General features: G+C 40.1%; 1 protein-coding gene across 2 annotated transcripts; it reads right to left on the bottom strand.

Annotated features, from left to right (window-relative positions):
* Positions 1-1,617: 1,617 nt before the first annotated feature.
* LOC143882536 (G-type lectin S-receptor-like serine/threonine-protein kinase At2g19130) lies at positions 1,618-4,342 on the bottom strand. 2 transcript variants are annotated; one of them, XM_077386015.1, is made up of 2 exons: positions 4,077-4,337; positions 1,618-3,485 (listed from the first exon to the last, which is right to left on the bottom strand). In XM_077386015.1, the coding sequence occupies exons 1-2, from the start codon at positions 4,240-4,242 to the stop codon at positions 1,876-1,878; spliced, it is 1,776 nt and encodes a 591-aa protein (XP_077242130.1). In that variant the 5' UTR covers positions 4,243-4,337; the 3' UTR covers positions 1,618-1,875. The 2 variants fall into 2 exon arrangements, with proteins under 2 accessions (XP_077242130.1, XP_077242129.1); XM_077386014.1 differs by having other exon boundaries at positions 1,618-4,342.
* Positions 4,343-15,255: the final 10,913 nt, after the last annotated feature.

Below are 15,255 nucleotides of genomic sequence, written 5' to 3'. Positions count from 1 at the left end.
ACAGTGTTTTTATTGGGCGGTGATAAATTCACCCCTGAAATTTGCTTGAGATGGTAAGTATAGAGGACGATCGGAGATGAGATAAGAAAAGGTTAGATCTAATGGAAATTAACTGAAGCTGAAGTGAAAATGGCCAGACCTAACAAGGAAAGGTCAGATCTAGGGTTTAGATCTAGTAGTGAAGATGGCTGAGGAGAAGAGAAGATGATCGCCGGAATCTCGCCGGTGATTGGCCGGAGAAGAAGAAAAAAAGAGATTAGGGTTTAGAGATAAATCAGATCTGAGTGAAAAGAGGTGACAAAGATGAAGAAATTAAATGAAAATAGTAGTGTAAGTAAAAAATGAAATTACAGAAATATTGTTTGCCGGAGCTCCGGCACCCTCGCCGAAGAAGATGAATGGGGAAGGGGAAAAGGGTTTTGGGATCTCTCTCTCTCTCTCTCTCTCTCTCTCTCTCTCTCTCTCTCTCTCTCTCTCTTCAAGAATAAGAGAAATGAGATTTCTCGGATGGTGGCAGGATCGAAGGTGTCTTCTTCAGTTTTTCTTCTTCACTTCTCTTTACAGAAATGAGAAACCCTAACTCCCTTTGTTTTGGCTTTTGATCTTTTGATCTTGACCTTTGGTTTTTCATCTTTTTAAATAAAAATAAAAATCAAAAATCAAAATCCACAAAACCTGCAGATTAACCCGACCCGACCCATGTTTTGTTGGGTTAGGTGACCCGTGGGTCGATTTTCACAAGTCACGAAAATTCCAACCCGTGCCTGCAAATTTGCGGGTGGGCCGGGTCTACCCGCAGGGGTTAGTTTTGCCAGGTCTCATGTGGCATGGTGAAGGTAGGCTCACCTGGTAGTTCATTTTACAAGTATGGTGCACTAAAGTGAGCCAGCCATGTATTTCATTTTACAAGTGTCACTTATAAACTATCATGTTTTTATTTCAAGTATGTAACAAACTAAGAGTGGGGCCACCGTGTATTTCACTTCTCAAGTTTAGGATGGGAGCACCGTAATCTCAGTTACATGTGTTACACGTTGTTGAGACTTGAGAGTAAGTTCACAATCTATTTTATGGTAGAAGTGTGAGGGTCAGACCGTCTTGCATTAATTTTGCATTTGTCACGCGACTCACGCCTGAGTGCCCAAAATATATACCATTTTACAAGTGAGACCTAATGAGGTTAAGTCCAACATGTATTTAATTTCGCAAGTACAATAAACCAAGAGGGACTAAGTGATGGACGCAGAAGCAGCTAGTAGGTACTGGGAACTTCATATATTTCATTTCATAAGTATAGTACACTAATGATTAAGGGTGTAAACAGATTGAATTCGAATCGGATATGGCTATGTCCGAATTCGATTACAGTATAAACTATCCGAATTCGGATTCGGATTCGAATTTGACAGATATTTAATATCTATTACCGAATTCGTATCCGCCGGATATTACACGCAACTATCTCTTATAAAGTCGTTGTTGGATTAAATATCAAGGATGGCATCTTAATTATGTGTAATTGGAGGTGGACACTCCATAAAAAACTCATATAAACCATTCATTTGTCGTTCATGAAAAAGACAAACAAGATGGCAATGAAAATGAAGGGAAAGTGAGTTGAAATGATGTTTCCCTAGGTAAAATCAAATACCCAAAAGCACTAAAGCTCAAACCATCCTGTGATCATATACATGAAGTCTCTCTTATTTTCATAAGAACCACAATAAAATCATAAAACCATTTACATCCAAGTGAACTAATAGAGACTAAGCTACTACAAAGATTTAAAACTAATCTGAATCTCACTCACCCCAAAGGAACTTGAGAAATTGAAAACCCACCATGATTCACTGCTTCTATCTCATGGAGTGAGAATTAGACAGAGGCATTCACCATAAGATAAGTACTACTTTCATCAGACGATGAATCCGAGTAAACTGTGCTCTCATAATCTTGTGCAAGTCGCCGGAGAGACGTCGGAACCTGAAGGACTTTCACTTCCAGAACTCCCTCCAGTGCTTGAATAACCTCTCCCATAGATGGCCTACAAGACTCATCCTCTTGTATGCACCAACAAGCAACTCTACATGCTCTCTCCAGTTCTTCCATGTCTGCTTTACCCTCCAACCTTTCATCTAATAAGCAGAATGCCTCTCCTTCGAATGTTTTGGAAGCAGCAACAATAGGGAAAAAATCAACAGTCCCATCCTCAGACCGTTTTGTGTTTCTCCTTCCTGATATAATTTCAAAAAACATCATTCCATAGCTATAAACATCAGCTTTTGTGGTTATAGGAGTGCCGGAAGCCCATTCTGGAGCGAGATAGCCTAAGGTTCCCCTCATGGTCGTTAGAACCCGGCTACAATCCCGTCCGATGAGCTTTGACATACCAAAATCTGAGACCTTGGGACAAAATTCAGCATCTAATAGCACATTTTCTGGCTTGATGTCGCAATGTATAATGCAATCTCTGCATTCTTCATGGAGATAGGCTAGTCCTCTAGCAGTCCCGAGTGCAATTTGGTATCTAATCTTCCAGTCTAAAATCTCAGAATTCTTATGGAACAAATTACAAGCTAAAGAACCATTTGGCATGTAATCATAAACCAATAATCTTTCACTACCTTCGGCGCAGAACCCACGAAGAGGAACTAAATTAACATGCTGAATAAGTCCAATTGTGCTCACTTCCATTCGGAATTGCTTCTCCCCTTGCCTAAATCCTTCAAGTTTCTTCACGGCTATGGTATTTGAATTGGGCAAAGTCCCTTTATAAACAGAACCAAAACTACCTGCCCCAAGTTTCTCAGAGAAATTATATGTCGCCTTCTTCAAATCCTTGTAGCTAAACATCACCAAAAACCCCTCAAGTGTTTCTGATGAACGAATTATTAATCTCCTTCTGCATTTCCAAACCAACACCAAAACAAGGCCTAAGACAACCACTATAACTGCACCAACAATATACCAAATAATAGTTCCCTTCTTAATGCTAGTCGCCAGAAGCTCAGAACCCGCAAGCCGGAGATAAAGATCGATTCCCTGACCATTAATTAGCTGTTGCAGATTATTTAAATCTCCTTTCCATATAGAACACTGACTAACATAAGCATAAGCAGAACAAGAACAGTCTCTCAAGCAAGCTAATCTACATTCTTTGGCATTTCCAACAACTGTTGAATAATTATCGGCATTTCGCATATTGGACATTAAAAAAAACCCATCTTCTTCTCCGCTAGTAGAGCTGCTATTACTACACTGTAAAGAAGTTCTCCTCACACACCCACCAGCTTGAGCACTCAAATTCCAATCTTTCGGAAACCCCGGTACGAAACCTCGCAAACATATACAAGGAGGACTACTTACATTACTGCAGATACCAAAAGCCCCACAAGGAGAAAGAACCTCACAATTATCTATAGGTTGTACCCAAGTTGAATTCCAGTCTTGTATACTTTCCGACCATGTAAATTTCATGATTCGTCCTGAAATATGCAACACAATTCTTGAAATAATAGAACTATCATTAACAGAGTAAGTGATATAGCTCCCTGTTCCATTTTCATCGGAGATAAAATCACCAAAGCTATCAAACAGATACCAATCCCAAGTCCCCTGTGAACCTCTCAGCATAGAAAGATATTTGCCTTTTGAATCTGAGTCTAACTCAAGAGAAAAAGTCCCCAGACCAGGATCTTCTATGTTCCTCCATGCAATCAGACTATGTTTTTCTTTTGTGATATTATTGAATCCAAGCCACCCTCCAGGTAGCCATGTATCAGTTGGGTGATCAAAACTCTGCCAAATTACATTAGAGGAATTCAACCCATCTCTCAAAACTAGATTTCCAGTGTCAAGAAGCTCTGCAACAGTAGAATTGAGGGTGTTTGAGGTTAAATTGGTAGACCAAATTGAGATGCTTGAGTGATTGAGCAAGGCTAGATTGCCATCTTCTATGATTCTTAGTTCTGCTGAATTGTTGGGAAGTGGGTTTGCTCTGTTTGCTACCCAAACTATTGTTTTCTTTGAGATATTCTTATACCAGATGCCTATGTAATAATAGTTATGTGTGTTACCTGGTGTGAAGAAACCCAATTCAAACTTGCCTCCTTGAGAAGTTATCGTTTGGTTTCCAGACAGAGATTGAACTCGAGAGATGCTATTAGCTGCCATAGAAAAATGGGTTTTGAAAAGGAAGAGATAAAGAGGAATAAAGATCCATGATCTGCTTTTGATTTCCATCTCTGCAAAAATAAAATAAAAAGCACCAGGAGGCTGTCTAGTATGAAGGAGAAGGAGAAGGAGAAGAAGAAGAAGAGATGGAGTTTTTAATTTGGAGTTTAAAAGAAGGGCGCTGATATTTCTTCCCCCCCGCCCGTAGGCTATTCCCACCATTTGACCGGTCTCTCTCTCTCTCTCTCTCTCTCTCCACACACACACAACAGGAACAGTTGGTGGGCCCAACAGAAACCATTGGTGGAATGGTGGGCCCATCTTTGAACAACGTAGGCCCAGCCCATACCACACCATAGGATAATCCAAACCGTCCATTTGATGGGCCATAAACATAAATAGGTTGCGTCCCAAAATATTTTTCCATAGGCGGATCCTAGCCCTCCGATCTAAATAAAAACTACATCTTATGCAACCTCTATAGATTGTAGCGTTGTGATCATCCTACGGAAATGATTTTTGGGGCACAACCTATTTACATTGTGGCCCATCAAATAGACGGCTCAGATCATCCTATGGTCTGGACGGTACACTTCATTTTTAAAAATATGGGTGGGGCCTAAATTGGTACGAACCACACCATAGGATGATCCAAACCATGGACGGCTTGGATCATCCTATGATATGGACGGTATGCTTCAATTTGAAAAATATCGGTGGCGCCTACGATTGGGCCTTAATGATAGTGTACGACCAACTCCATAGGATTATCCAAACCATGGACGGCTTGCATCATCCTATGTTGTGGACGGACCTTAATGTTACTGTATGACCACAAGATGATCCAAACCATTCATTTGATGGGCCAACCCTTTTGGGGGCACAACCCATTTACGTTATGGCCCATCAAATGGACGGCTCGGATCATCCTATGGTCTGAACGGTACACTTCTGTGGTACCCTGATCCCGCGAGAGGGGTGTGGGGCGCGAGCCGCCGCTCTCTCTCTCTTGGTCTCTCGTACCCACGCGATTGGCGTGTGCATTTTAATGTTGATTTGAATTAATCTTTCCTGTGAACTTGGGATCACTAAGGCAATCCGAATTCCACACGAAAGAGACTGACAGAGTCGCCACCTAGATGTGGGATCTAGGACCCGTAATTAACCAGAAATCTAGACTCGCTACCTGGTTACGAGAATGGAAGGTATGGGGAGTTATCCGCCACATGCACCATTCCTGCCCGATAATCGGTCTTCGATTCCAAAAGCTAATTCTTTTAAATTTATTTTAAATGGCTCATTCAACTCTATGTTAATGTGCGAACTAAATGACATGCATCCTATGATCTAATTTTAATGTGAATCCTAGATGTGTATCTTGATTTATTAATTTGTCTGGATTCATTCTAAGTGAAAGTTCTCCTAGAATTCTAATTTCATGGAAAATCCTAAGTGATTTGATTAAGCATTTACAAGAAAATTAATATACAAAACACCACAATTTGTTTGTGGTGCCGACTCGCGGGTGGTATGCCGTCAGACATCCAAGCTGCCTACGTACCCAAGCCTCACTGGGATCAGAGTCGACGTAGTTCGGTGCACCTAAGCTAAGTTACATATGCCTAACTCAACTAAGACACCGACCTAGACGGGATTGACTGTTTCAACAGTTTTAGGAGAAGTTATTTAATTCAAGTTGAGGATTTTATTATCTTAGGATTTCATCGAAGATGCTATATGATTCTTATCTAAATGCAAGTTGTCCCTTAGACTAATGCAGGTTAGCCTACATCCTAGTTAACTAGGCTTGTCCTAGGGAAAGATCGGGTGACTAGTGTAACTAGACCTATGGCACGGTTGCTATACATAGCAAACGTCCGTGATGAGGCTGGACTCCTAACTCTAGGACTCCCTAAAACTTAGGACACGACACGACACCAGTGTTCCTAAAGTGGGCTCTAATGGTTCTTAAGACGGAAACCATAATCCAATGGTTCCGAGAGACACAAGACAAATCGATTTAAATTCTCGAGGTTAATGAATTTTAGATTTCAAGGATTTTCAGTTTTTGGACATTCAAGGATTACCAATGGTTCTAGGGTTCACCAGTTTCGGCCCAGGATAGCATCCAAGGAAGGGAATCGTGCGCTCTTTCCTTGCGCAATTTAATACTTAGGTTATAGCATCTTATTGCCTGGCATATCTCAGGATTTTCGTGGACAGTGAACCTCGGAGCCAACAACGTGCTATAGCTTAAGTATTCAAATTGTCAAAGATCGGTTGCAATTGGGATACGATTATGGATGCATTGGCCATTTTTCCAGGGAAATCTAAAGATCCTAAGATTTCTGTTTCAATGGATTAAGGATTTAATATATGACAAAGATTTAAGGTTCTTTAGAGATTTTCAGGTGATTTTCAATTAATTTCGGATTTTCAATGGATTTTATCAATTTTAAGCATATGAGTGATTTTACAAGTGAAATTGTTGCAAACGAATTCGAAATGAGTTGAAACTTATACAGAAGCAAGATATGATGAGATGTAGCTTGCTGGAAGATTTTTACAGATTTTTACATTAAGCTCATATTTAATTTTGATTTAACAATTAATTGACCAGATTGCAAAAATAACACAGAAACTACTAGAAATAGAAATCTAAATTCCATGAAATTTCTACATTAGTAAGATATAAGTGAAATTAGCATGCTGTGAGATTTTCATGAATTTAAAAAACTATTTACTATCAGTTTCGGATTTTTCAATTGTTAGACCAGATTATGAATTAACACTACATCCCATGTAAAACAAGATCCAAAGTAATTGAAACTTTTATAGAAGCAAGAAATTTGAAATATAAGACTACTGTAAAAATTTTAAGAATTTTCTTTGTGATCTGATGTCAGTAAAAATTCCCCCAAAATCTGCTGATTTTCAAAGAAAGCATAAAATTATATACCAAACAAAATCCAAAAATTCTCACAAATTCATGGTAGAATGTATCATTATCATATTATTTTCCCACGAAATTTCATTATTTTTGGAATCTGTTTAGTATAACGTTTAGTTTTCTTTGTTAAAAATCATGCAAAAATCCGAAAATATACCAAATAATTCTAAAAAAATTCCGAGAACGGTGTACCTACCTGTGATCGAAATCCTCGCCGAATCCGAGAGCCGAAAAACTCGAAAATCCCGCCTCCGTGCGATCGCTTCCGCTTTCTTTCTCTTTTTTCTTCTTTTTTTGTTTCTTTTTCTTCTTTTCTTGTTTCTTTTTCTTTCTTTTTTTCTTTTCAACCCCACATAGCCACTTTGTTAGAACTCATGATAGAAGAGAAATGAGTTCTCCTTCTTACTCACCCTCATTGAACCATTTATAGCAAAGGAATGGGAGGGTGGTGGCCACCATTGTGGACTTATTCCATGGTAGGTGGCCACCATTGTGGACATATTCCATGGTAGGTGGCCACCATTGTGGACATTGAATTTTGACATGTGTGTGGCCCCATGCATGTTTTTTTAAAATCCTTTTGAGTAGGTAAAAGATAACCCAAGTGGGTCCCATATGTGACCAAATTCCCAATTGTGCATAAAATCATATGCCCCACTCCAAAGTATGATCGGAACCGTTCATTTGATGGGCAACAATGTGATTTAATTTGTGCTCCGCTAATCAATCCTATGGGCTGATCCAAGCCATCCAATAGATCAAAATGTGAATATGTTACCCCATTTTTAAATCACTCCCATTTGATGATCCGAACCGTCCATTTGATGGGCGACAATTGATGATCTTGACCGTTCAAATAGTGGGCTGCGATGTGATTTAATTTGTGCTCCACTAATCAATCCTATGGGCTGATCCAAACCATCCAATATATCAAAATGTGAATATGTTACCCCATTTTTAAATCACTCCCATTTGATGATCCGAACCGTCCATTTGATGGGCGACAATTGATGATCTTGACCGTTCAAATGGTGGGTCGCAATGTAAATTGGTTGTGCCCCCTTAAATCATTCCTCTATGACGATCCAGACCATCCAATTGATGGGTCCCCTACCTAAGTAGGTTGTGTCCTCCTAAATCATTTCAATGGGCTGATCCGAGTAACTCAACCTGATGATCGTAACAAAATTGGTTGTTAAAACGACTTCTCTGAGATCTTGACCGTTCTCTTGATGATCATCTTTAGGTGTTGGATCGAAGTAGGTTCAAAACTCATTTTTCACTAAAACAATGCGCGGGCCACCCTGTTTGATCCAAATCTAAACAAATGCTCAAGACGGGCCCATCAATCGGATCCAAATTCTCTCTTGCTCGGATTCTTGGGAATAACCTTTCTCAACAATTATCAGGACGACACAAAACATGACAAAAATAACCAAAAAGATCGAGAAAACAAGAGGAGCGGACACGGGAATGGAAAACACTAAAGGAGACTGATAACAAGAACACTAACTTCTTTGTTGATTAAAACAAAACAAAATGGGGTGTCTACAGATGCCCCTCTTTGGTAGAGATGACGTAGTCATTGAATACCAAAGTTAAAAATGACAGAACCATTTTGCGTAGCTTTAATCGACAAAGGACTCTACACAAAACGGAACCGACGCAAACATTTACTACCTAATGCAAGACCCTAAACGAAGTCCTAGAATTGGAATGCAATAAAAAAAATCCCGCTGCGGTGCCGCTCACAAACGGGCAACGAGAGAATGAGATACCGCTCACAAGCGGGCTCAAGGAGAAGACGAGACCATTCGCAAATGGACTCGAGAAATGAGGCACCGTTCACAAACGGGTTCAAAGAAAAGACGAGACCATTCACAAATGGACTCGAGAAATGAGGCACCGTTCACAAACGGGCTCAAGGAGGACCTGAGACCATTCACAAATGGACTCAGAAAATGAGACACCGTTCACAAACGGGTTCAAGGAGAAGACGAGACCATTCACAAATGGACTCGAGAAATGAGGCACCTTTCACAAAAGGGCTCAAAGAGGACCTGAGACCATTCACAAATGGACTCAAAAAATGAGACACCGTTCACAAACGGGTTCAAGGAGAAGACGAGACCATTCACAAATGGACTCGAGAAATGAGGCACCTTTCACAAAAGGGCTCAAAGAGGACCTGAGACCATTCACAAATGGACTCAAAAAATGAGACACCGTTCACAAACGGGTTCAAGGAGAAGACGAGACCATTCACAAATGGACTCGAGAAATGAGGCACCTTTCACAAAAGGGCTCAAAGAGGACATGAGACCATTCACAAATGGACTCAGAAAATGAGACACCGTTCACAAACGGGTTCAAGGAGAAGACGAGACCATTCACAAATGGACTCGAGAAATGAAGCACCTTTCACAAAAGGGATCAAAGAGGACATGAGACCATTCACAAATGGACTCAGAGAATGAGACACCGTTCACAAACGGGTTCATGGAGAAGACGAGACCATTCACAAATGGACTCGAGAAATGAGGTACCTTTCACAAAAGGGCTGAAAGAGGACATGAGACCATTCACAAATGGACTCAAAGAATGAGACACCGTTCACAAACGGGTTCAAGGAGAAGACGAGACCATTCACAAATGGACTCGAGAAACGAGGCCCCATTCACAAATGGGCTCGAAGAATTTAGAGAATTTTTATGAACTTGAATTTGTCGTAGGATTGGATTTTTTTGAATTAAGGATTTGGATTTGATAAATTTTTTATTTTTGGGAAATGAGGTACCGTCCGTAAACGGGCTCAAGGAGAAGACGAGACCATTCACAAATGGACTCGAGAAATGGGGCACCTTTCACAAAAGGGCTCAAAGAGGACATGAGATTTTTCGTAGGATTGGATTTTTTTTTTGAAGTAAGGATTTGGATTTGCTAAATTTTTTTATTTTTGGAAAATGAGGTACCGTCCGTAAACGGGCTCAAGGAGAAGACGAGACCATTCACAAATGGCCTCGAGAAAAGAGGCGCCGTTCACAAACGGGCTCAAAGAGGACATGAGATTTTTCGTAGGATTTGAATTTTTTTTTTGAAGTAAGGATTTGGATTTGCTAAATTTTTTTATTTTTGGAAAATGAGGTACCGTCCGTAAACGGGCTCAAGGAGAAGACGAGACCATTCACAAATGGCCTCGAGAAAAGAGGCGCCGTTCACAAACGGGCTCAAAGAGGACATGAGATTTTTCGTAGGATTTGAATTTGACGTAAGATTGGATTTGTTTTTTATTTTTTTTTTGAATTGGGATTTGATTTGATGAATTTTTTATTTTTTGGAAATGAGGTACCGTCCGTAAACGGGCTCAAGGAGAAGACGAGACCATTCACAAATGGCCTCGAGAAAAGAGGCACCGTTCACAAACGGGCTCAAAGAGGACATGAGATTTTTCGTAGGATTTGAATTTGACGTAAGATTGGATTTGATGAATTTTTGATTTTTCAGAAATAAGGCACCGTCCACAAACGGGCTCAAGAAGGACATGAGACCATTCACAAATGGACTCAGAAAAATGAGACACCGTTCACAAACGGGTTCAAGGAGAAGACGAGACCATTTACAAATGGACTCGAGAAAAGAGGCACCGTTCACAAACAGGCTCAAAGAAACAAGATAGCTTTGATTGATGAATTCAACAACGAAGAATTTAGAGATTTTTCATGAACTTGAATTTGACATAGGATTGGATTTGATGAATTTTTTATTTTTCAGAAATAAGGCACCGTCCACAAACGGGCTTAAGGAGGACATGAGACCATAAATGGACTCAGAAAAATGAGACACTGTTCACAAACGGGTTCAAGGAGAAGACGAGATCATTTACAAATGGACTCGAGAAAAGAGGCACCGTTCACAAACGGGCTCAAAGAAACAAGATAGCTTTGATTGATGAATTCAACAACGAAGAATTTAGAGATTTTTCATGAACTTGAATTTGACATAGGATTGGATTTGATGAATTTTTGATTTTTTGAACTTAATGAAATCGGGGATGTTATAGATCGTGCCTGACAAAGATATCGGAAACTAGGACTTTGACGAATGATGAAACGGCAAACCTTAGGAACGAAGAACCATTACTAACAAGAATGGATCAGAAACACTTTTATGAAACTTCAACAAGATTTTTCTCAAAGAGACTGCTGGTCTTGTCTTCTGGGGATTTTGATAACTGAAACCTTGAAGAAGATATTTGAGATTGGTAATCTAGAACAACGGCTCTTTTGGATATAATCAAACTAACTGGAAGGAAATTCTGAATTTTAGCGGTTCATCTTTCTGAGAAATTGGCTCAACCATCTTTGCATCTGAGGTTCTTCCAAGCTTAAGGTGCCTTCCTGGGGTATGATCTTTTTACGGAAGCTGGGCTTTCTGATGTTTCTACTTCTGAATTTTTCTGAGCTGATCTTCTTTGAAATGAAGTTGTTTGACTAAATTCTCGAGCTCTTTCAGGTATAATTGCAGGGAGCTGCCTAGGCCTGGCCTCCTTCACCAAGACAGTTACATCATTTGGACATAGGAACGACAATTGACTCTTTCTAAAGAGAAAACTTAGATGAAAGGCACTACTCAAAGGATTGAGCAGCCCTGAAGGAGTGAACTTAGAATAATAAAGATTGACTGACTATACTGACAAACATAGTGATGCTTCTGACTTAGTTAATGTTTTGTTTGGTAAGTCTATCCTTGCAAGGAATAGTTTTTCAATTGGTAAACACCGGACTTCTTCCTCGAAACAGTAATGCCTCAAGAATTTAATTACGACCCCTAAGATTGCTTAGCTTCAATGCCCCCAGTTTTGAGGATATCACTTGAATTTGCTTGAACTTCAGTTGATCTTCAGTCTTGATACCGGCTGTAGCCTTCTTATAATGATTCTCTTACCGTGACCAAGTCACCTCTTCAGGGTTTTTAACTTGGCGGACCGCGCTAGCCTTAACTTTTGCCTGAACCACCTTTCTAGGTTTTCGATCCAGCAGGCTATCCCCTTAGCTTTTGCCTAAGCCGCCCTTTCGGGTTTTCAACTTAGCAGGGGAATGATCTTAAATTTTGCCTAGACCGCCCTTTCAGGTTTTCAGTCTAGCAGATCTTCAAACTCCGTTATTTTTCTTATTCATCATCATTTCATTTTTTTATTGTATCTCAGGACCTAGCTCATTAGTTCTGAACACCAGAAGGACTTTTATAGGTAAGATAGGGCTTTTCAAAGAATGGCTTAAGGCTCAACAAAGATTTCGACCGAACCTGTGAACAGGTCGCCTACATATCCCAAGGTAGGAATCAGGTCGTGTGTAGTTCAGGGCGAATGCCCCTAGTTTGAAGATAAATTGTTTGATTTTTTTTTCCTTTTTTCTTTTCTTTCTGGAACAATTAACTTCTCTTCTTTTGGAACTTGTCCCTCTCTTTTTTTTTTTTGAAAGGATTGAATTTCTTTTCCTTTTTGAATCGACCGAACTCGGTTCAACCGAGTTGCCTACGTACCCCAGTATAGGGATCAGGTCTCGCGTAGTTCGGGGAAATGCCCCTGGTTTGATGGGTTTTCAAGAAAATTTTACTCAGGCTCGAAGGGTTTGCAATCGGTATTCTTTTGACGTTGGGTTCTGATTTTGGGATTTATTCGGCCAAAGGAGGCCTTCTGATGTTCAAATTGGGAATCGATCTAGGTTACTAGAGTCCCTCTGGTACTGATTATTTTTTTTTCTCTTTTGTTTTTTTTTTCGCGGAGTTTGACGGCATTTCCAGGTAAGAGATAATGGATCTTCTTCTTTCAAGATTCTAATACGTGCTTTTGACTTTCATAGAGCGAAACTTGTTCTTTGACATCCTCCATCTATGGATTCGTACTCTCGATATCTGATGATCACTTTTCATTGTTTGCTTTTGAACTTTTCATCTTGAATTTGTTGGCTTTATGAATTTGAGAACCAAGGTCATTGATTGGAAATATGAAAGTTGTTTCCACTCTATGCCCCTTGTATAGCATATATCTTCTCACTTTCTTCATATTCTTTGAGCTTTCCATCTATGTCTTGCCCCTGGTATCGGTTGTAGCTTTTCTAGACAATCTTCTTATTCTTGAAATAATTTTATCAATTCTTCACACTCTTTAGAGGGTAATGTATTTTCAATCGGCATTTACTGGATCAAGGTTTTAGTGCCAGTGTTTACCACTTCAATTTCATCTTTGAAAGGCTGAGATTGGCGCTCCTCCTCTTGTTCAAGTAATTGCTGTGACTCAAGTGGAGTTTCGTCAATTTTGTCCTCATTTGAGGAGGGAGTCTTACTTTAAGATCAGAAGCATACTTAAGAAACAGACACAAGTGAACTATTGAAACTTGGAATTTTATTTAAAGGAAAGGCTGTTACATCTGACGACCTATCCTGAACATGCTCAGGATTCACAACTCTGAATAAAGAGAAAAGCAAACGATAACTTGCCTGGACTAGGCATTAACCTTGAACTGTAAAACCGGACTCAACAATTGCACTGACCATGATGACTGACTCAACATAAAATAGTAAACGACTAAAACTTTAACTGCCGCAACTGTCTAGCTCCGGAGGCTCGGCGAAAGCTGGCTCATAAGTGGTACTTTCAACTTCTGATTCTTTTCATGGCAACCGGGCCTGTGCTTCTTTGAACCCTCAGTTATCTAAGCATTGCGATCGGCTGGCGGCAGTACTGCATGATTCGGGTAGGCTAATTTTTTTTCATCAATCAACTTTTGGATCCTGAATTTTAAGGCAATGCAATTATCAGTAAGGTGGCCAGGGCCTCTATGGTATTCACAATACTGGTCCATTCTCCAATTTGCTGGTAAAGGATTAGGAGGAGCCCTAATGCCGGGTAGGGTAATGTGACCTGAAGCTAACCCTTGCTGCAAAATGACTGATGGTGGAAATGGGAGAGGGGTAAATTCCTTCTTGAGCGCTTGCTTAGGTGTTGCCGTTAACTGATTGTATTTGAATACCATAGGGTTTTGTAACTCCTTGATTTTTTTCGAAGTAAAATTGCCTCTGTTATAAACCCCATGTATTGTGGCCACTTTGATTTCCTGACCTATGGAGACCGGGCTCATCACTGTACATTGCTGGTCGTGATTATCGTGAGACTTTCTCTTCATTTGCTCAAACCACGGTTTGTGGTCATCAGGAAAGGATGAAGCTTCGCCGCTTGACAAAAGATTTTGAGGGTCGAGGAGCCCCATGTCTATAAGGTCTTGAATATCATATTTCAAGCTGAGGCATTTATCAGTTGCATGACCATGACGTAAATGATAATCACAAAATTCTTTCATTTGGAAGGTCCCAGGACTGGGAAGAGGATTAGGAACAGGCTCTGATTCCAATAGTGTTATCATTCTTTCCTTGAGCAACCATTTCAAAGCATCAGGTCGCGAGATCGGCAAGTCAGTGAATTCTCTTTTAGTAGTCTCAGATGGTGGCTCTTGGTTATATTCAAGAATTAAGGGCCCAATAAAATCCTGCTGGTGCTGAGAGATAGAGTTTCTGGTAACAACACCTTGGACTTTGGTATTTTTGTCAGCGAAATGCTTCGAACTTTGGGACTGACAATACCAGGTTTGCATTTGTTGCTTCATCTGATGAACTTCTTCTGTTAGCGCAGCCATTTGTCTAGAGAGATTCACAATTAGTTCTTCCAAACCCATAACCATGGAGAGGCTCGGATTTTTGCCCTTAGAGACAACAGTGGTTGGACCAAATTTCTCAGTAAGTTGAGCTTTGATGAATTGATTTTCTTCCTTCAATTCCTTCATCAGTTGGACGAGCTGGGCCAGGGTTTCTGTGACATGAAAGAGCTGAAAATTTTCCATAGAATCGGCCATCGGTAGGAAAAAGTGGATAGAGAGACTTCCAAAGAAAATGGGGAAATAGCTTCTTCACTGGCCACGAATAGATTCAAACCCAAGAAGCTTTCCTGGATTTTCAGCAGTGAGCAATCCTGACATAGGAACAATAAACACGAGATGCGAGCTTGAAATTCAGGGAATTTCTCCTTTCTATGATTGACATGATAATTATGATACGACTAGATAAGGAACGAGAGGTAA

The sequence above is a fragment of the Tasmannia lanceolata genome, unplaced genomic scaffold, assembly GCF_043159265.1.
Source record: "Tasmannia lanceolata isolate RefF3 unplaced genomic scaffold, GAP_Taslan_0.1 ptg000008l, whole genome shotgun sequence".
Lineage (NCBI taxonomy): Eukaryota > Viridiplantae > Streptophyta > Magnoliopsida > Canellales > Winteraceae > Tasmannia > Tasmannia lanceolata.
This window is presented reverse-complemented; position numbering and strand designations above follow the sequence as displayed.